The sequence below is a fragment of the Pogona vitticeps genome, chromosome 7, assembly GCF_051106095.1.
Source record: "Pogona vitticeps strain Pit_001003342236 chromosome 7, PviZW2.1, whole genome shotgun sequence".
Taxonomy (NCBI): domain Eukaryota; kingdom Metazoa; phylum Chordata; class Lepidosauria; order Squamata; family Agamidae; genus Pogona; species Pogona vitticeps.
Genome location: NC_135789.1, coordinates 16,250,911 through 16,271,715, shown reverse-complemented (window position 1 = coordinate 16,271,715; position 20,805 = coordinate 16,250,911). Strand labels below are relative to the sequence as shown.

The following is a 20,805-nucleotide window of genomic DNA, read 5'->3' as shown; positions in this document are numbered from 1 at the left end:
TGATTCTTGGAGATGGAACAATACTAACATTATTAAGAAACAGGGAGGGGTCCATGGCCTCTGATCCAGGCCCCTTTTCCCAACGGAGCATCACACAACCCGGAGGAAGAAAAGGATGATGACAACAGAGAAGAGGTCCTTATACAATGCAGGATTTATTTTCTTGACCCACAGCGGCCATGCGGCGTTTCCATGTTAACCGATTCCCCTGCTCGTCAGTGCCAAGAAGACGCAACAGGTAGTGAAGGAAAGCAGAAACAACAAGAGTTTTGGGTGTTTTGCTTTTTTTTAACAATCAGTGGAAGTTGCAGAAGGATGGATCCGGGGCAGCCGCCCTCCAACCTGGCCCGGAGGCGTCTCTGATTCGGCCCGGTCTCAACAGAGACACTGCGGAGTCCTCGGAAAAAGGACATGGCTCGGAATTCGCCAGGGATTTATCACAGAAGATCCGGGCGAATCGATGAGAGTTTGAAGAAAGATCCAGCGCACATGGCTTAAGCGCTTCCGCTCTGCGTTGCATGCCTCCAGATTAAAGAAACAGCACTGCTCCCTCCATTTATTTATTGAGTGATTTATTCAATTTATATCCCACCCATCTAGACCGAACTCTACTCTGTCTTCCTTCCTTCCTTCCTTCCTACACATCCTCGACCTGTCTTAAAAGTGCATGAGTGTACATTCATGACCTGTCTTACAGCATTTAATTTTATCAAATGAATGGAAGCAAAACAAACAAACAAAACCTTCATTTTTTAAAAAAAATAGGGCACTTTCGCAAACCATCATTCCGGCAGTTCGTGGGTCCGCTCTGGGGTTTTCCTCGGAACTTCACCCCAGCACTCCCAAGCAGTGGACCCTCTTTGTGGAGACAGAGTTCAGAGCAATAGAAATGCCCCCCCCCCGGATACTGGAACCGCAGCTCACCACAAAGGGAAGGTGGCCTCACAACTACTGACCAATCAGTGCTGTGCAGAGCCATACTGTGGAAGGATGCTCAGCCCAGCCTCCCCTTGGCTTGACAGTCATATAGTCACAGGTTCTCTAGGTGTGTGAGCTCTCAGTGCATTACCGAAAAGAAGTGGGAGAAGATTCAAAGAAAAAAATAAAGTGCATTTTTCTTTTGTACCTGAGTGATTGATTTTCCGCAGAAGGCCACCCCTTCTCCTATTTTCTTTTACTATTTGCCTTCCTCTCACTTTCCTTCTCTTCAGAAATTTAATTGGAATATTTTTTTTGTAAAAATTTTTTTTTAACAAGCCCAGAAAGCAAATGGTCATGTTTGAGCGTTCAACCTTACTTCCAAAGGAAATGACCTACCACTGAACTCTGGGGCAGAGCAAAACAGCCCAATGTAACCGCCTTGGCTTTTAGTCCGAACCTCATATGCTGAGCATCTTCTCAAAGGCTGCAGTGTTCAGCCCTACAGATATATGGCAGAATGTTCGGATTAAAATGCAGAGGCAAACCACCCTCTTCGCTGATGCCCATAACACCATCCTTTGCTAAGTGAAACTAAATTGTTATAACTATCACATAGAGTAGGATGCCTGTATCCGCAGAATCAGTATTTCCTGATTCACTTATCCACGGTCTGAAAATATTAAAAGAAAAATCCTAGAAATATATATTTCCAAAGGTGAAGTCACCAGAACTGGCCATTAGAGGGAGCCAGAGAACATGCTATGCATAGCATTCACTGAGAAATGTATTTCTATGTTGTCATTATCAGAACCGGCCACTAGGGGGATCCAGAGACCAACTATATAGCATTCGCTATTAAAATGAAGATTTGATGTAATCTTCATTTTAAAGCACCCCGCAATGTGGCTTGGAACCAATCCCCCATGCATTGCGGGTTACTAGTATAGGGGCACTCTGAACAAAGTGGAAGGTTTTCGTTGCCCAACGAAATCCAGGAATTCTCGTCCTCCCACGGGAATCCTGAATGGTTCTCTTATCCTTCCTTTCCTAATATTCTGGAATGTGTAGGTGTGATGGGTTACTACTCCCATCCACCCATCAGGGAAAGCTGTTCAGATTGAGCCCCAAGAACGTGTTCTAGAGCAGTGGTCCCCAACCTTGGGCCTCCAGATGTTCTTGGACTTCAACTCCCAGAAATCCTGGGCAGCAGAGGTGGTGGTGAAGGCTTCTGGGAGTTGTATTCCAAGAACATCTGGAGGCCCAAGGTTGGGGGCCACTGTTCTAGAGAATTACCACCGGCCACGTTCTTTGAGCCATCAAGAGGAGAGCAAGGAGGTCACCGCTGGCAAAAAGCCGCAGGAAAGCCATTCAAGTATACCTAGAGATGTGGGTCACAAACAGGAAGGCGTCTCTCCCCCAACCTGCGGGGAAACCAAATTCTACCAGGACCCCTACCAGAGGGGTCCAAGCATCCTACAATAACCATTCACACGAGACTATCTCCTTTTTCGTACTCGTTGCTAAGAAGGCGCAGTCATCAACATAGAGAAAGGTCAAGAGCGTTGATTTGAATCCACCTTCAAGGGACACCAAGACACGGAGATGGTGTCACCCGCACAACCGATGGGCTTCACAGTCTGTTTTCTCTCTCACACCCTGCTCTCTTGCATGTCCTTGTCTTCCAGGAACCTCCAAATCCGTCTCCAAGAACTGGTGGGGCCTTCCCAGCGGGGGACGGTTGGTGAGTCTTCGCCCCGTTGACCCTCCTCGCTCTGGTCCTTGGCAAAATGGACGAATACCTTACCGGGGGGGGGGGGGAGAGAAAAGAATCACGGAAGAGAGATTCACACGTTACCGGAACAAAAGAGGGAGAAAGCGTACACCCCACCTACAAATAAATCTAGAAAGAAGGAACTAAGCGATACAGATACCGAGACAAAAACACAGTAGAAATCCCTTATTTGTGGGACCGCTATCTGCTGATTCGCTTATCCACGGTCTGAAAATGTTAAAAATACTAAAAGAAAAAATCCAAAAAGATATGTTTCTAATGGTGAAGTTACCAGAACTGGCCACTGGGGGGAGCGAGATACCATGAAACGTATAGCATTTGCTGTTATAATGACGTTTGCTATAATCCACGTTTTTCGTCATCCACAGGGGTCGGGGTGGCTTGGAACCAATCCACCACAGATACAGGGGGTCCTACTGTAGTAAATCTTACATCAATATAATTTGGGCAGTTTTAATACCATTTATGCAGCAGGAATGCATTTGGGGTCAAACACTGTATTTCTTGATGGCAGAGATTTTAAAACATTTGAAAATCATTTTAAGGGTGGTTTTAATAGCGGTATACTCTTCATTGTTTTTCAACACTGTTCCATATAATGTTTTTAATGGTGTCCTTTTAGTTGTGTGTGAGCTGCCTTTGGTCCCTATAGGGGGAAAGGTGGCATATAAATAACAAATAAGGAATGAGTGAATGAATGAATTAATATAAATAACTAAATACAGTAGGGCCTTCATATCCATGAGGGATTGGCTCCACGTTTCCCTGCGGATGCTGAAAACTGTGGATAACAGGAAAACCTATACATATGGTCTCTGGATGCCTCTAGTGGACAGTTCTGGTAATTGTGTCATGGATATACAGTATGTATTTCTGGAGGTTTTCTTTTAATATTTTCACACCGCAGATAAGTGAATCAGTAGATACCGATCCTGTGGATACAGGGGTCCTACTGGAATGAATGAATGAATGAATAACTGTTTTCCCTTTTCAATTTCCCTATTCTTTCAGTGTGTTTTATCCTCATTTATGGTTCTTGTTCTTTTTTGTGTGGGTTTTTTTTTGGGGGGGTTGCTTCTTTGATTTGCTAATTTTTTACCCATATTTGATCTAGTGGTAGATCTATATCTACATGCATGGTTGTGACAGGTGCTTATAATAATAATACTGTAAATGTTTTATTACAGTCCTTGACCAGCAAAGTGACAGATGCTTATAAACATGGAAGGGCCTGTAGTTCCTTCATTAAAGATGGGGTCTGTCATTTCAGAGGGCACGTGATATAGCAATGGGTGAAGAAGTTTGTAAAGCTAGGAGTCCTTAAAATGACAGAAATAAGGCTGAAAGCAAAAAGAAAATTGCATTTCAGAATAATCCGAGCTAATGAGGGAAGTTCGTGGCTAGAATTTCTCTTGAACGAAACCCAAAAAAACACACAATATATTCGGGGAATTACCTGATCAAGGGTGGTTTGTGATACGGAGTAGTCTTCTATGTGGTAGTCGCTCCAGTGTGCTGCTAAGACACCAAAAATTCTGGCCAGGGAGCAGCCGTGAGAAGGCAGTTGATACTGGAGCGTGGAGTGGTGCTTCTCCTTGAGAATGATGCCCGGGAAGGAGTCCTGGATGAATTTCTCCACGGGACCTGTGTCCGGGTTGGCACCGGAGATGCGGAGGATAATGGTGTATCCATCGCCGAACCTGGACAGAGTGATCGGGGGTGGTGGGATTGAGGAGTAAAAGATGACGAGAGTAGGAGCACGAGAGCAGAAAGAGAAGAACGAAGAGAAGGAGGAGCCGACGGGGAAGCAAAAAGGTTGGTGAAGAAGCAAGCCGGAAGAATGACAGGAGAAGGAGGAAGGGGGGAGAAAGAAGGGGGAACAAAGGGAGAGTAGGTGGAGGGAGAGATGGAAGAAGAAGGTGGAAGAGCAAGAAGAGGAGGAAAAAGAGAAAGGGTGATAAAGATGAGAGAAGAAAGAGGAAGGAGGAAGCGGAGGAAGAAAAGGAGAAGAAGCAGAGGAGGGAAAGGATGGGAGAGACAAGAAATAAAAAAGGAAGAAAAGAAAGTTGAGAAAGAAGGAAGAGAAGGACAGAGGAAATCAATGAGATGGATTCGGGGTCAAGGGGAGGCTATCTTCCCCATTATCCTGTTTCCAATGGGGTCAATCTCTTTAGGAAGCTTGAGTAGGGAAAGAAGGATGGTCCAGACCATCTCTCAATGAATTTGCTTGTCTCATTGGAAGGAGGCTCATTGCACCCTCTTGTGGCAGAGAGTTCCACATGCTCATGGTGCATGATTAACACTCTCCCCCACCCCACAGACCTCCCCAAGAGTATATGGGTTACTTGTTCTTCAAGTGTTGCACGCTCCCAAGACACTGGAAACGCCCATTCACCATGATGGCCATCCGGGTGCACAGGGCCTCGCACTCTTCCATGCTGGTGGAAAAGAGAGAGACAAGAATGAAATTTTGAGAAAGTGACACAGCAAGCTGTATAATTTCCGCCCGGGCGTCGCTGATTTCACCGGAGCAAGTCGCAGGCGTTTTCTGGACTTGCTATGCTTGGAAAACCTGGCCCAACCTGTACATCAGAATTGATTCCCTTGGCCAGGCCAAGAGAACTTCCAAATTCGATTCCTCCATGACCCCAATTTATTACAGATTTATTTTAATTTTTTTTACTTATTGCAGAAGCTTTAAGTTTACCTGAATTTTTCCACATGTCCGGTTCTACTGTGATCAAAAGCCCGTGAACAAAGGCATTCTGGCCCGTTTGTGCTTGAGCTGGTTCGCCACAATGTAGAGCAGCCAACCGGGTTATTCCATGTAATACTAAATATTTTGATTTATATCAGATGCTTTCATGACTGCTGTGTGTTGACTGAGAGCCTGACTCCCTTTTGGAAACAATTCTGGCACAAGTCTTGGAAGGGTACCTGACTTACACACACTTTACAGACGCCTAAGTGTGGCTCGCCTGGGACCAAGCCGGGCCTAGCTCTGCCCAAACTTCCTGTTCAGAAAGAAAACCTCCCAGCTAGCACTGGGGCAGGAACAGGAAGCTTGGGCAGAACTAGGCCTAGATAGGCCTCAAAGCCTTCCAGTTGAGGCCTTTCTCAAAGGTGAGCCACACTGAGGTGTCGGTCTGCCAGGTAGAAATCCCAGAATGAGGAGTTATAGGATTTGTAGTCCAAGAAATCCATATTCTCTATGTACCTGTGAGAAGTGAGTACGATGGATCTTCCATCTTTTATCACACCAAGGATACAGTTCCATAAGAACCGCTTGGCGTGGGGATCCATTCCTGTTGTCGGCTCATCCTGGGGACAAAGAATCTCATTTTTAAATACATACACGCACAACATTTCTCCCCAAAGGGTACTATCTGAGTCAACAACTAAGAGAGAGGCAGCGTTGTGTAGCAGTTAGAGCTCCGGATCGGTGGTGGTGGTGGGAAATCAAGGCCCTGGTCTTCCTTGAGCCATGACATTCACAAAACTTTTGTCTCTAACTCTAAGCGTACTACTTCACAGGGCAGTTGGTAAGAGAAAGAGTGAAGGGAAGCCCAACCGGGGAGTTTGAAACCCTGAGGGTCATTTTGAAGTCAAGTCTTTGAAGGTCTGAGTTCAAATCCCAGCCTGTACCAAGAAACTCATTGAGCAGCCATGGCCCAGGCATTTTTTCATTCAGTCTGTACTGCTTTACAGGGTTGGTGTTGGCGGGAGAAAAAAAACTGGACTGACCAGGAAGATGACCGGTGGGGCTCCAATGAGGGCAATGGCCGTGGAGAGCTTCCGCTTGTTGCCTCCACTGTATCGGCCGGCAGGTCGGTCCGCGTATTGCATGAGCCCGAGTGTCGACAAGCCCCATTTAACCACCTGAAGGAAGAGGGGGGACGTGAGAGAGAGAGGGGTTCAACGAGAGACCGGATCAGCACTCCGTCGCCCACTTCTACACCTGCTCCATAGTTTGAAATGTCATTTCATCCTGCTTTAATACAATCTAGTATTCAAGATCCATTTCCTGTTCAGAATACATTTCAAGGAACTAGAGCGCTAACTGAAACAGCGCTAAACAGGGTCCATTTCAACAGCATGGGGCCGACAGACCAGACCCCAAGTCTCCTGATGGCCTGGTCTGCCCTGTTTTGGAGATCGGGCCTCCGTTGAGCACCACCAAACAGCCACCTGAGCATGGGCACTGTAGTAACACGAAGCCGAACGGGCTGATGCTATGCGAAGTATGATTGTACTGTAATTTATTTCAATGATTAGCTGTCTTTGCTTTTTTTAAAGAAGCCGTTGGCCCCCTTAGGTCCTGCCAAGGAGGAAGGCACGGTTTGGAAGAAGGAAATAAATCTATAAATCGCAAATAAGTCTTAATCTCCCAACTCACCCCTGGGATTTCACCCTCGGGAATGCCACGCAGGCGGCAGTAGAAAACCAGGTGTTCCCGGCCGGTTAGCAGGGGGTTGATAGCATCGAACTGAGGGCAATAGCCCATGTTTTGATGGACCTCCTGCAGGTCTTTGAGGACACTGTGGAATAAACAGGTGAAGGAAAATGAGATGCCGAGAGGTTTTCCGTAAAGGCTCAGCCCGAGAAATTGGCAGTTTTCCCCTACCCACAATCTCTCACAATAACCCTCTGGGGGTAGGCTATATTGGAATCTGACTCCAAATCACAAGGAAATCCTCACTGTTCTCTTATCAATCAACATTCAAATGTATGCATCCCTCTAAGAGCGAGGGACGTCTTTTGAAACGAGAGCCGAATTCCGAGGTGGTTGGGTTTTTTTTAAAAGACCTTCTCAGTGGTCGTGTTCCAGAGGCAGGTGGGGCTTTTTAAAAATGGCAGGTTGTAGCTTCAGACTCTAAAGATAGCCTCCTACAACCTTGTAGAACAAGGGGGAAAGATATAAAAGGAAACCACAAGACTCTTGAAACTAAGGGGATGTGGCCCACTGGAGACAACGAGAGAGCCACTTTAATAAGGACACAATTCGGCACAATCTTTTCTGGCTATCCACAACTGTATATTTTCTGAGAGAGAGAGAGAGTTGTTTGATGCTTTTGAGAATTGGACTAGCCGAGTTTGAGACTCCAAGCAGGCGTTCCACATATTCCCACCCCCCAAAAAAACCCCTAAGGGAAACTCCCAGATCACTGACCTATGTCCTTTCAGAAAAGCCTTTCCCGAAGTCACCTCCGAGTCCCCCGTCAACATTTTGAATGTCGAAGTCTTTCCAGCCCCATTCACGCCCAGGAGGCCAAAACACTGGGAAATGGGTATGTTGAGAGAAAAATCACAGGCTGGCCAAAACCCTATTGGGAAATACTACACAGGTAAAGGAACAAACCTATCAGTTCTGAAGGAAATCAACCCTGAGGGCTCCCTGGAAGGCCGGATCCTGAAGCTGAGGCTCCAAGACTTTGGCCGTCTCATGAGAAGAGAAGACTCCCTAGAAAAGGCCCTGACACTGGGAAAGTGTGAGGGCAAGAGGAGAAGGGGACCGACAGAGGATGAGATGGATGGACAGGGTCACCAAAGTGACCAACATGAATCTGACCCAGGCAGTGGAAGACAGGAGGGCCTGGCAGGCTCTGGTCTGTGGGGTTACAAAGAGTCAGACACGACTTAACGGCTAAACAAAGTGTTTGCTATAATCCACATTTTTCAGCATCCATGGGGGGGGGGGGAGCTTGGAACCAATCCTCTGTGGATAAGGGAATCCTACTGTACTTATTTTATACTCAGCTTATATCCTCAATGCAACAGGAGGCAGCTTTGGTTCTCATGCTTTTTGCTAATATAGGGAAGGGGAGAAATAAACTGGAAAGAGACGTCTGTAATTTTGGATCCAAGCACCAACTGGCTTCAGGCATCCACAGGGGAGGGGCTTAGAGAAGTAGGCGGGGCCTGCTCGCCACACTCCCCAAGCCTCATGCGGTACCTTTGTGGGCCAGATGGCTGCTTTGGGCTGATGTGCACAAAACCACCGGCCTCACCTCTCCTGCTGGGACTCCCAAACATAAGCGATCCACCGCTGGTTTCTTACTCCTCCGATAAACCTGTGGGACGCCATGACATGTAAATCACCTTCTACTCATGTCTCTGATCATCCTCCCAACCTCCATCTTTCTTCAAGTTCCAACTGAGCTTCGAAAAGTTCCTTTTTTTGCAGGCACACGACTCTTCACTTGCTTTGTTCTAACAAGCGTGGATTTTTTTAAAAAAGCAAAAGCTTTTCTCCATGACTGGGGAGATTTGTGCAAGTTTCGGGATGTCTTTCATGGGCTGGATTTGAGGGGGAAAAAACTCCTGGAAGTGCCTTTTTGGGGAGGGAGTAAAATACCGTATTGTTCTGTGTATAAGACAATGCTTTTATCTAAAAACTTTAGACTAAAAATTGAGGGTCATCTTTTACAGGGAAGTAAGGGGGAAAGGGATTAAAGTGCTGCAGGATCACAGCCCTTTGATCCTGCAGCCCTTTATTTGCTGCTTTACCCCTTCACTTTCTAAGATCAGTGCTTCCCCCCTCCACTTCCGCTGCCAATTGATCCTGCTTTCACGGGGTTTAGGAAGTGGAGAGGGAAAGCAGTGATCAAATTTTCTTATTTGGGGTTGGAAAAGTGGGGGTCGTCTTATACATTGGGTTGTCTTACACGCGGAAAAATACGGTAAGCTGACTGTTGTGGACGTCACGCAGAAAATCATCTCCCAGTGGCTGACCTATTTAGCAACAGGCCATCTCAATCTTGAGACACCCTTGCCCATCCAGGTTGAGAAAGTTAGTACAGTCATGCCTCGCTTAATGATTGCCCCACTCTACGACGAAATCGCTGTACAATTAGGTTTTTACGATCACTTTTGCGACCGCTAAACAATTTTTTAAATGGGTTTTTTTCATTTAACGATAATCAGTTCCCGGCTTTGGGAACCGATTTTTGCTTTACAATGATTGGCCGCCGCCTGAATAAAATGCCCCCCCACTGTTTTCTAGGACGGATTCCTCGCTTTACAGGCACTGAAAATGGCTTGCCGTATGGAGGATCTTCGCTGGACGGTGAGTTTTCAGCCCACTGGAATGCATTGAAGCATTTTCAATGCGTTTCAATGGGTTTTTAAAATTTCGCTTGACGATGTTTTCGCTCTACAGCAATTTCGCTGGAACAAATTAACATCAGCAAGCGAGGCACCACTGTATGTGTTACATTTCTTTCTTTTGGGAAGTACAAGACCCAGAATTCTCTACCCCACATGGTGCTGGCAGCTGCAACTCTTTCAAACCCTGAGGGAGGATGGGGTCATATCAATGGTTTATACCACTTCAGAAGACAAGTGAGGGTGTAACTCATGTGTTGATCAAACGCCAACCCAAGGAAGGGACCCTCCCGTCTACTGCTGGCCCCATCTTTCCTCACCTTGGTCAGGTTTTGAAGCACTAAAATGTCGCCCCTCGGTATCCCACTGGTGACCCTTTTTCTTTCTTTGGCCACGTCTTCGTCTTCTGGCCCCAATGGGGCGAGCTTGACAGGAAAGGGCCTGGAAAGGAAAAGGAAGACGGTCTTTAGAGCAACCGAAGAGGGGTCAGGAAGTAGATTGGGCTCATTGCAGGCTTTTAAGAGTGTGATTCTTGGGGGGGTTTTTTGGTTAATTTAATCAGAGGTGTCTTATGAAAGAGTCATTCCATATAAGAGAGGGGAAAGGCTTTTGGAAGAGGCATCTGCTTCACTATATGAGAGAAAGGAGAACCTGCCCTCTCTCTGGGAAGAGGCATCCGTTCCATTTTAATTGAGAAGGAGGAACACCTCCCTCTTCTACAAAGAAGCATCCCGACTGCGTTAAGCCCAAAAGGAGAACCCATCTTATCTCTAGGAAGAAGCATCTCCTCCATTGTCTGAGAGCAAGGGAAATCCCTCCACCCATCGGAAGAAGCTTTCCCTCCATAACATTTTACTGCCTGCAAATACAGAGCCGAACGAAGCACAGCAGCTGAGATGTCTTTGGGTCAGTTTTCAAGCAGAAGTGGACACTCAGCACACTAGTGTTGGAGAGAAGGGACTAAGGCGCCTTCCGGGTTTGCGGAATCAGATGTCAAAGGATCCCCGTGGTTCAAACCCCCCAAACCAAGACAGCTAAGCAGCAGAACCCCCAGGAAGTAAGGCGAAGTCTTGCCGAAGTTCAGGACTTCTGTGCTTCAAATGGGGACGAACGGCGGGAATCTGGGCCTTATCCCGTTGGCGTCTCTCACCGGAGGTGGATGAAAAACTTGTACTGGGCCAGGAGGGTGAAGGAGAAGAAGATCACGCCCTCAATGGCCATGGCAAACATGTTCTTCCCAGCCACGTTCCAGCTTAGCGGAGATACAAAATTGTGTTCCCCTGGTAAAAGGAGAAAAGGAAGTGAACATGTAATGTCCTCGGTGGTGGAAAACAGATGGAAGAACCGTTTTCAAGGACTAGGCTTAATTTTTCTTTTAAAAGAACAGTAGGATCTCTGTATCCACAGGATCAGTATCCACAGCTTCACTTCTCCATGACCTGAAACTATTAAAAGGAAAGAACTAGAAATATGTACAGTATTGTATTTTCACAATTTATTTATCAGAACTGGCCAGGAGAGGGAGCCAGAGACTGAGCTATGTATTCTTTTGCTGGAATACATAGCATTGTTCTCTGGCTCTTTCCAGTGGCCAGTTCTAGTAATTCATGATGAAAATAATTTCTCTGGATTTTTTTTTTACCATGCTAAGTACAGTGGTGCCTCACTTGACGGGGACAATTCGTTCCATTGAAATAGCTGTAAAGCGAAATCCTCGTCAAGCGAAACGCAAAAGTCCATTGAAACGCATTGAAAACCCTTCAATGCGTTCCAATGGGCTAAATACCTCAGCGTCCAGCAAAGATCCTCCATAGGGGCGGCCATTTTTTGGTGCCTGTAAAGCGAAGAATCCGTCCTAAATCACAGCAGGGAGCCATTTTGCACAGCGGGCGGCCATTTTAGAGCAGCCGATCAGCTGTTTTAAAATAGTCATCTAGTGAAAAATCGGTTCCCGAAGGAGGGAACCCATCATCATTAAGCAATTTTTTTCCCTATTAGAACATCATTTTGCGATCGCAAAAGCAATCGCAAAAACTTCATCGTCAAGTGGTTTTGTCATTTAACGAGGTAATCATTAAGCAAGGCACCACTGTATAGAGTTTGCTGTTATCCATGGTTTTCAGCATCCGTGGGGGGCTTGCAACCCATGCCCCATGGATACAAGGGTTGTGCTGTAGATTACAGCTCCCATCATTCCTGCTGCTATTCATTCCTGCTATTCATCCCATCATTCCTGCTCCCATCATTCCTGTTGTTCAGCTGACACTAATAAAAGTAGGAAAAGTTTCCGAGGCATGTGAAATGTTCAAGGAGTGAGTTCCCTTGGCCATACATCCTTCCTGTGGGTTTTCATGACCAAGCAGGGATCTGAACTCAGATCTCCAGATGCCTAGCCCCTCGCTGTGGCTGCTCAATGCTATTAAATCTACAAAAGGGCAAGGTTAGGGGGCGGGGCTGATCCAGAATGCTTCGTTGTGCTCAACCGAATGCCAGAAAGGCCTCTGGAGCACCTATGGCGATTTGAGTCCAGCAACTGAGGCGACCACTCACCAAACCGTTCCAATGCATCCGCCATGGCTTGGTTTTTCACCATGTCAATCAGCCCGCGGCCCAGGCAGAAATGTGGAAAGATGAGGAAGGCCTTTTTCAGAATAACGTTGATCCTGTTCAAATTCTGGGCGAGGAGAAGAAAAAGGAAGAGGAGAAACACAGCCATCCCGAACGGGGGCATAAGTGTTTTGCTGCATTTCATGCTTCCAGGGGGAAATTAAACATTTCTATGACCTCGTTCTTGCTGGGGAGAAATGACAAACCATCTTGGGCTTTTTTAAAGCAATTTGGGACATTTTTTCCCTTTCCTTTTTTTTCTTTTTGCAAAAATTCATCAACATGCTTTATAACATGGGGGGGGGGTTAAGCCTGGTACACACAACACAAGGAATTTGCACAAAACCCATGGTATTTTAGGCAAGGTTTTTGATGTACAATCCTTTTGTGTGCATGTGTCCACAAAACACTTTTGCAAATGATAACAAGGGGGGGGGGCAAGGATGATGATGACTAAATGCCTTATCTTTTTCTCCTGGGTTAAGAGAGCAGAGTCTCACGTTGGTTGACCAGTTTTTAAACAGGGTACCTTGGTATGTCGGGGAACCTTTCCTGCCCAGAATAAGATTGGCTAAATCTACCCATCTCCCTTTTTTGCTTCCTTATAGAGGCTGGTTTTTCAATCCTCTGCCACCCTGGTTCCCCATCTCTGGACATCTTCCAGCTTGTCCTTCAACTCCAGTGTCTAGAAACACACAGAATATCACCTTAGAACTACAGAGCTGGAAGGGACCCTAGAGATCATCCGGTCCAGCCCCTGTTGAGAAGGCCCATTGGGGGAATTGAACTACCAACCGTCGGTTCCACAGCCAGATGCCTAAACACCTGAGCCATCCACCAGCGTCACACAAGAGCGACCCTGTTTTGTTGTGAATCACTCTGAGCTCAAACCATCGGGGGGGGGAACATGACCCACAAATAAATACGAGTAGGGATGTCACCCCCAACAGCCTGAGGGCCCCCCCCAGCTCACCTGGTCAACAAACAGTTCTAGGACAAAGGTGGCCACACTCCCGTTGATGCCGATAAAAAGGTTCACGCACGTCAAGGCGACGTAAGCGGTGCTCGGGACGTTGAAGAAGAAGGAGGCCGGGTACATCAGGGGCGTTATGGACCAGCTGGCGAGATGTGGAGAGAGCGAGGGAAAAAGAAAGAGAAAATCCGTAACAATCCGAGGCTGCTTAATCTTCATTCCGATAGAGCTCTCCACCTGACCGTTCCATGACCGTGAATCCTCAAGATGTAAAAATGTACCATTCTTCCTTGGGAGACCCCCAAAACTGTTATTACAGATGTCGGATGATAACTGCCCAGTTGCTGTCCTTTTTAAAAAAAAAAAACAAGAGAAAACAGAACTGCACCACAGGCCTTAACCTGCATGAAACCCGGACTATTGCTGCTTTATTTCCCGGACATCCACAGTCCTGAAGCTTCGAATGGGTTGCTTGTGTCTTTCTCAAAAATCAGCCCTTCTGTGCTTCCTATGGGTGGGGGTGCTTTCCTTATCGGGAGGAAAAGATGCTTAATTTTGGACAGATGTGTTTTTTTCTACATTATGGTAATCTAGATGATGGAGAGAAACTTATTGTCTCCTTCTGAGCCCAACCAAGGAGCGTTGGAGAGCATTCAGAGCCTTATGGAAGGGTGTCATCTAGACCAGTGGTCCCCAACCTTTGGGCCTCCAGATGTTCTTGGACTACAACTCCCAGAAGCCTTCGCCACCACCTCTGCTGGCCAGGATTTCTGGGGGCTGAAGTCCAAGAACATCTGGAGGCCCAATGTTGGGGGACCACTGATCTAGACAGCCTGAACGGACGAGGGGAAAAAATGTAGCAAGTATTTACCCATAGAGAAGAAGCAGCAAAATGAGAGACGGGAGGTTGGCTGATGAGACGTATGATTTTTGCTGGAAGCACAGAAATATTAAAACCACCAAGACCGCCGGGACGAGGTAGTTACACTGCAGGAAGACAACAAGGTTGAATTAAATGCTTTCTGATGGCAAAAAAATGGAACACAGTATTAAAGAAGTGAACCCCAATTCTGTTTGACAGATACAGCCTCAAATTCTCCCAAAGTTTTGGCCTTTGGACGTGAGCTCTTTGATTTCCAGAGGGGAACCCATTGATTCACATCAGTGTGTTGTTTCACCTCCATGTAAGTATCCTGCTCCCATAAGATCAGAGCTCAACGGAGGTATATTTTTATACCTTACACCCCAAGTTCCTCCTCTTCCTCTTGAGTTCCACCCCTTCAAACAAAATGAGACGCCTTAAAGAGGCAGGTTTTGGGCTAAGCTGATCTTCAAACAGTAAGTTGCTCAGTCTAGGATGTGATGGGCAGTTGCTTTCTATGGTTGTGTGGTTGGTTGGGTTGAGGTGGAGACGTGACTTCCAAGAAATGGTCATGAATGTGTTTGGTGGAACAAATTTCTCATCAAGTACAGAAGTTGGGGGGTCTTTTCAGATCAGCACGGGGGGGTTGCATTGTCTGCTGGTGTTTGGGTCTCACTGTCTTAGCCTAATATCCAGCCTACAACAGGATTCTGGATCGTGACCCAGAGGAACCACAGAAAAATGGTCTCCTCACCATATCCCAGGCGAAGTTGCCGAACCAATAAACCACCGGTTTCATCCCACTGACGATCTGGAGATGCTTGGACTTGCTGATCCGTTCCTCGATCAAGAAGAGGACGAAACTGGCCGGGATGAAGGACATGGCAAATATCACACAGATGGAGACCAGCACGTCAACGGAAGTGGCCATCCTGTGCCCAGGAGAAAGGTGTCCAAAGTCAGAGAGAGAAAAGATGAATTCAACCAGCTCTGTATTTGGACAGAACATTTAACTGTTGGTTGGACAAGATCTGGCTGTTCTCTGTGCGTGCACTGGTTCACCGACCTTCTCCTATGATGGGACTCTCCTGAGATGAATGGAAAAGCAATCTCTTGTTGGAATTATAGGGGGAAACTTCCAAGGGGATAGATTAGAGGATGAAAAATAATTGGGTTGGCTTCAGTTGGTTCAACAGAAGCAGCTTTTCCTGCACTGCACCAGAAGGAATAGCAGCTCACCCATTTGCTCGGTCAAGTCTTTGGTACCAAGACGTGAGTTTAAGTCTCAATTAAAAATAAGCTTTTTTCCCCCTTGAAAAAAGGGAGGGTGGGTGGGTTGGTTCCAAGAGGTGAGTCAAGTATGAGACATTGGAAAAAAACAACAACTACACTCGAGTAGAGTCCAAGCCAACAGCGGCTTAGAGATTTTAGGACGGGAAGTGAAAGAAAAGTCTTGCAACAGGAGTCAAAAGGACGAGAAGAAAACAGAGGCGGAAGTCAAGGAAATGCAAACAAACAGACAGTGATCCTCTCTAGAACTCCAGTCGGTCTAAGGAAGGCTTTGCAGAAACTCTCCTTATACAGTGGTGCCCCGTATAGCGAGGTTAATCCGTTCCGGATTAACCATCGCTATTCGGAAACATCGCTAAACGGAATAGAAAAACCCATTGGAACGCATTAAACTTCGTTTAATGCGTTCCAATGGGCCCCAAACTCACAGTTCAGCGAAGTTCCTCCATAGCGCAGGCATTTTCGTGCCCTCGGTAAGCGAGGGCAGGGCGTGGAAACACTGCACGCGGCCATTTTGGGTCTTCCGGCGGCCATTTTGGAACCGCCGATCAGCTGTTCCCCCGACATCGCAATGCGAAGATCGGTAAGCGAAACACTTACCGATTGTCGCAAAGCGATTTTTGCCCATTGGAACCATCGGTATGCGATCGCATTAGCAATCCCAAAAAACGGATCGCTATGCGAATTCGTCGTTAAACAGTGGGCTCGTTATGCGAGGTACCACTGTACTGTGAAACTGAGTTTCTAACCAAAAACTATCAGGAAACCAAGATAGTTGCCTTTGGGTGCAAACTAAAGACAAGGGTTTGATCAATTAAGGGTCACCTGTATTGATGCAGTTAATAACTTCAAATACTTAGGGGTAATTCTAAAAGCCACAGGCTCAAAGGGTTCAATGCAGTAAGTATGCAGCTGATCAAGGAGAAACGGCCGCCATTAGTATAGCAAAGTTTCACCGCTCTTAGGGAGGATTCTTTGTTCCTGCAGCTCTTAAACTCTACAAGGCCAAGATGCTCGCACAACTGTTATAGGGTTCGTTTTTTGGGGCCACCTAGTTTTCGAAGGGAAATATGGGAATGGGCCACCTGCTCGCTCGGGGTGGTAGAAACTACCCAACACGTTTTTTTTTTACCTCTGCCCACCATGAGATTGCACGTAACCAGATTATTTTTCCACTGATTTTTTTAAAAATCCCGAGTTGTACGGAAGAAAGCGGACTCCCGTTTCTTCGCTCAGATAAAGACCCTAAGATGACCTATTGTGTCGCACGTTTCTGCATGGGGATGATACAGTACTTAGATTCCAGAAATCAAAAGGTAGTTACATTTTAGAGGTGTTGATTTTAAACTGTGGGTTTTAAATGGATTTAAATTGCAAGATTTTAAACAAAGTGGCAATTCTGTTATTTTTTTTGCTGGAAGGGTTGGAACTCAAATCATTTTTGTTTACTGTAATTGATCTAAGGGCTGTAATAAAAATATGTAGGTATGAGAAACAGACTGAGAAAACATCACACCCTGGCTGTTTTTAGTTGGCATTCTGGAAGACCCTACTCTATGGAACCGACGGTGCAGACCAAGCTTCTGTGATCTCAGAGCAGCCCAGCCAATCGTGGATGAGGTGGCATTTCCCGGCCATCTCAAGCTCCTTCTGAATGCTACTCACAGGGCCACCTCTGAGAGCTGCTCCTTGGTGAGGTTGAGGGGGTGATTGATCACCGTGATGCCGTAGCGCGCGGGGTCGGTGCCCGCTGGCAGGCTGGCCCGGAGGAATCCGTTGTTGGCCACGTTGACGAAGGAGACCATGGCGTGCCACCCTTTGTTGTTGAACCAGACCTGGAGACGACAGAAAGATGCCGTCTTGCACCACATCACAACAGACCACGTCAAAAAACAAAAACCCCAAGGTTCTAGTCCTCATGGCATGATATCAAGAGAAGCATAAGAAGCCATTCAGCCTTCAGGGCTTTCATCTTTCTGTGTACAGACCAATCTCATCTTTTTAAACCCGGCCCCCCTTTCACAGATCTAACATATTTTGCATAAACGTAATACTGTTTGTTCCATTAGAGTTCCTAATTGTTTCCAAGTACTTCTAAACTTGCTCAGACCTTCATGTTCTGCTGTGTATCCAGTCCGTCAACAAAACGCGTTAGATTGCTCAGCAACCTGTCCAGGGAGCTCCCCTACAAACAGAGAAAGAAGAAGAAGAAGAAAGAAGGATTTAAGAAGCTTCAGGTAACTAAGGGGATGCGAGGGTAACACCAGTTGTTATCTCTCAATACAGGTTCCTCATTGTGCACCAGATAACACAACTGATGGGTGATAAGGAACACACATCAGGTTTTGAGCCTGTGGCTGTTCACCACTGAGGTCCGTCCGTCCGTCCCACCCACCCACACACCCACCGTCCAACCGTCCAACCAACCAACCGTCCAACCAACCAACCAACCGTCCAACCAACCGTCCAACCAACCAACCGTCCAACCGTCCAACCGTCCAACCGTCCAACCGTCCAACCAACCAACCAACCAACCAACCAACCAACCAACCATCCATCCATAGGCTGCCTTTCGCACAATAAGGGAACTCAAGGCTTATATACAACACTTTACTTATATTTGCCTATGTAAATAATGGATTTTGCAGTGGTGTTAGGTGAATCTAATTCCAGAGGAGCTGTGGATCCACTGCAGGTTTTAGTTTGCACTTTCCGAGAATCATCTGAAGTGCGGGACCTATTATGAGGACAGGGCTCCTCCCCTTGGAGAGCGGCTGTAAAGTCTAAAACCTGGACTAGAGTCACAGCCCGCCAGAAGTGTGTCAGATTCTGGACCTTTGAACCGAACAAAAGGGCTGAAGAAAGTGATTAAACATTGGTTTGGAGGCAACCCAGAGGAGATGGCCCTTCTTAGTGCCAACCCCCAAAACCAGCCTCACCTTTGGAATGAGAATGAAGCTGCGGATCTCCTTCACAACGGCTGCCACCTCTTCCGAGGACGGTAGAACCAGGGACGTGTGGGCACCCAGAGAAAACCCACCATACCTTGAGGAGAAGGGTGGGAAAGTTCCCTCTTATTCAGGCATGTAATGTAAAGCCAACTTTCTTAAAGTGTCTTTGCTTGCCACCAAGACTCTCCAAAGACCAGCCCCGTAAAATTACACCAAAGATTTAAGATTTTCTGGTTTGGAAAACTGGGAGTATCCTGAAATGTAGCCTGTAGAAGGCCTGTCCTGGTTTGAGTGGAATCACCTCCCCGAGGCAGTTCTTCCTTTTAAAATAATATTAAGAACACATTTTAATTTTTTTAAAATTTTTTAATCTTGGGGCACTCAGAGGGAGCCCCCACTGAAATTATCTCAGGGGAGTCCTGTTGTTCACCACCTAGAATATTAGGAATAAAATGGAGGAGGAGAGATAAGGTAACTGGTTTTTTGAAGATTTTGTGAAGTTAAGCTAGATCCATGGATTTATCATCCTGGTTCTGTCGGATGGATGCATGTTCGGAGAACAGCCCCCCCCCCAAAAAAAGCTAGCAAGAGCTCCAAAAATCTCTTGCAAACATGTCCAATCACGTCACACCCTTTTAAAACAGAAACGCTGCTTACCGCTGTTCATTTACCCATTTCTTGCTTCCTAACCTAAAATAACGAAAAGAAGACACCGTCAGAACGTAAGAATTGGCAAAGTAAAGTTCGAGAAGCTTCCCAGCCAGTGTTAAGTTTATGAGAAGCATACACACTGAAGAAGAGACATCCTCTCATAAAGAGGAATACGGGAATGCTTCATTTAAAAAAGGGGGGTTCCCCAAAAATATAAAAGATGGGGATTTATTCTGGAAGCATACACTTGCTAGTATACAAGCACATGTTAGAAAATGTTACAAAGATGAGTCTCCTATGCATAAGAGAGATGGAAATGTCTCTCATTGCCTCGTTTATAATCTTAGAATGGCAGAGCTGGAAGAGACCCTCAAGATCATCTAGTCCAGCCCCTGTGGGGGATTCAAACTCCCAATCTTTGGCTTCGCAGCCAGAGATCTCCGCCCCTGAGCTCTCCTGCCGTTCTGGAAGGGGGATGCTTCATTTTAGAAAGAGGCATTTTGTATCGTAGAGAAGAGAGGAGAATGTCTTCTTTCATCTATCCTAAATTGTGCTGTGGGGGGAGTCAGAGCTTACCCCTTGCGGATAATTTTGGGGTAGGTTTTCACCAAGTAGTCAGAAATGTTTCTGCCCGTGAGGTTGGACAGGATATCCCCCGTTTTCATCCGCATCTGGAACAAAGAAGAGGTGGGACGGTGGGTTGCACGTTCTTGCTCCTTGAAAGTTTGGAATCAAACCCGGAAGGTATTCACTGAGGCTTCGGCGCCAGCTTCCATGGAGCTGGTTTTATTGGGGAATATGGAGGGGAGGGTTTGATGCGGTGTTTACCTGAGGAGGGGGAAGACCTCCAGCCGCTTCCGGACAGTCCGGCAACATCTTTCGGGACCCTCCCGAGCTACACTGGCATTCCGGAGAGGGATTGGTGAATGTCCAGTTGCCCGTTTGGAAAATCTCCGCCACGGATGCTGGGACTTCCGGGACCTTGAAGCCGGTCTCATGGGAAGGTGGCGGATGGCACGGATCCTTCCTGAAGCCCTCAAGAAAAGCACAAGATGTGGCTTTGGTCAACCGATTCTCCTAAACGTGACCCTGGAACTTGCTCAATTTCAATCTGGCTTTGGAAGTTGAGGACTCTGGTCTTGTTCAGCGGAGACTGAACGAAATTTTGAAAACAACCCACATGCCGTTTTGAAAGATTTGCACCCAGTTCTGTCTCTTAACTGTGCCCTCTACCGGGCTTCAAAACATTGAGGAAGGCCTGCAGCTATCCGGCAGCATCTCCGAGGCACGAGGCCTTCCCCAGACATTGAGCTGCCTGAGGCAAATATGAGAAAACCATTCCAATACACTCGATCCCAGACAGAGAAGCCAACCAGACCGAGGGGGTCCAATTTCACCCCTATTTTAACCACCTCTTAATCCAAAGAGAAAAGGACCACATTCCAGAGAACAAGGGTTTCATTTAACATCTAGCAGGGCCATTAGAAGCCTAGATGGTCTTGTGACTATAATGGCCATCAGCTCTAAGACCGTATAGCCGGATAACAAGGCTCATGGTAAACGTAGTTCTTAGAGGGTCCTCAATTTTGGAAATGTCTGATCTAGGACGTCCCTAAGGGATCAATTGAAACAGAGGCTATGGGATGGCCCGTGC

General features: G+C 46.6%; 1 protein-coding gene across 1 annotated transcript in view; it reads right to left on the bottom strand.

Annotated features, from left to right (window-relative positions):
• Positions 1 to 2,308: 2,308 nt before the first annotated feature.
• LOC110090586 (phospholipid-transporting ATPase ABCA1) overlaps positions 2,309 to 20,805 on the bottom strand; it is a 45,407-nt gene continuing 26,910 nt past the window's right edge. Inside the window, exons 32-51 of the mRNA XM_078378841.1 lie at positions 19,980 to 20,178; positions 19,728 to 19,822; positions 19,158 to 19,190; positions 18,489 to 18,594; positions 17,660 to 17,734; positions 17,215 to 17,384; positions 15,014 to 15,191; positions 14,269 to 14,384; positions 13,398 to 13,542; positions 12,368 to 12,491; positions 10,968 to 11,097; positions 10,138 to 10,258; positions 8,722 to 8,784; positions 7,884 to 7,990; positions 7,110 to 7,251; positions 6,458 to 6,592; positions 5,931 to 6,034; positions 5,059 to 5,151; positions 4,170 to 4,413; positions 2,309 to 2,720 (exon numbers count right to left, since the gene is read on the bottom strand). Coding sequence (XP_078234967.1) covers positions 2,571 to 2,720; positions 4,170 to 4,413; positions 5,059 to 5,151; positions 5,931 to 6,034; positions 6,458 to 6,592; positions 7,110 to 7,251; positions 7,884 to 7,990; positions 8,722 to 8,784; positions 10,138 to 10,258; positions 10,968 to 11,097; positions 12,368 to 12,491; positions 13,398 to 13,542; positions 14,269 to 14,384; positions 15,014 to 15,191; positions 17,215 to 17,384; positions 17,660 to 17,734; positions 18,489 to 18,594; positions 19,158 to 19,190; positions 19,728 to 19,822; positions 19,980 to 20,178 — 2,530 coding nt within the window. The 3' untranslated portion in view covers positions 2,309 to 2,570. The remainder of the gene's footprint in view (positions 2,721 to 4,169; positions 4,414 to 5,058; positions 5,152 to 5,930; positions 6,035 to 6,457; positions 6,593 to 7,109; positions 7,252 to 7,883; positions 7,991 to 8,721; positions 8,785 to 10,137; positions 10,259 to 10,967; positions 11,098 to 12,367; positions 12,492 to 13,397; positions 13,543 to 14,268; positions 14,385 to 15,013; positions 15,192 to 17,214; positions 17,385 to 17,659; positions 17,735 to 18,488; positions 18,595 to 19,157; positions 19,191 to 19,727; positions 19,823 to 19,979; positions 20,179 to 20,805) is intronic.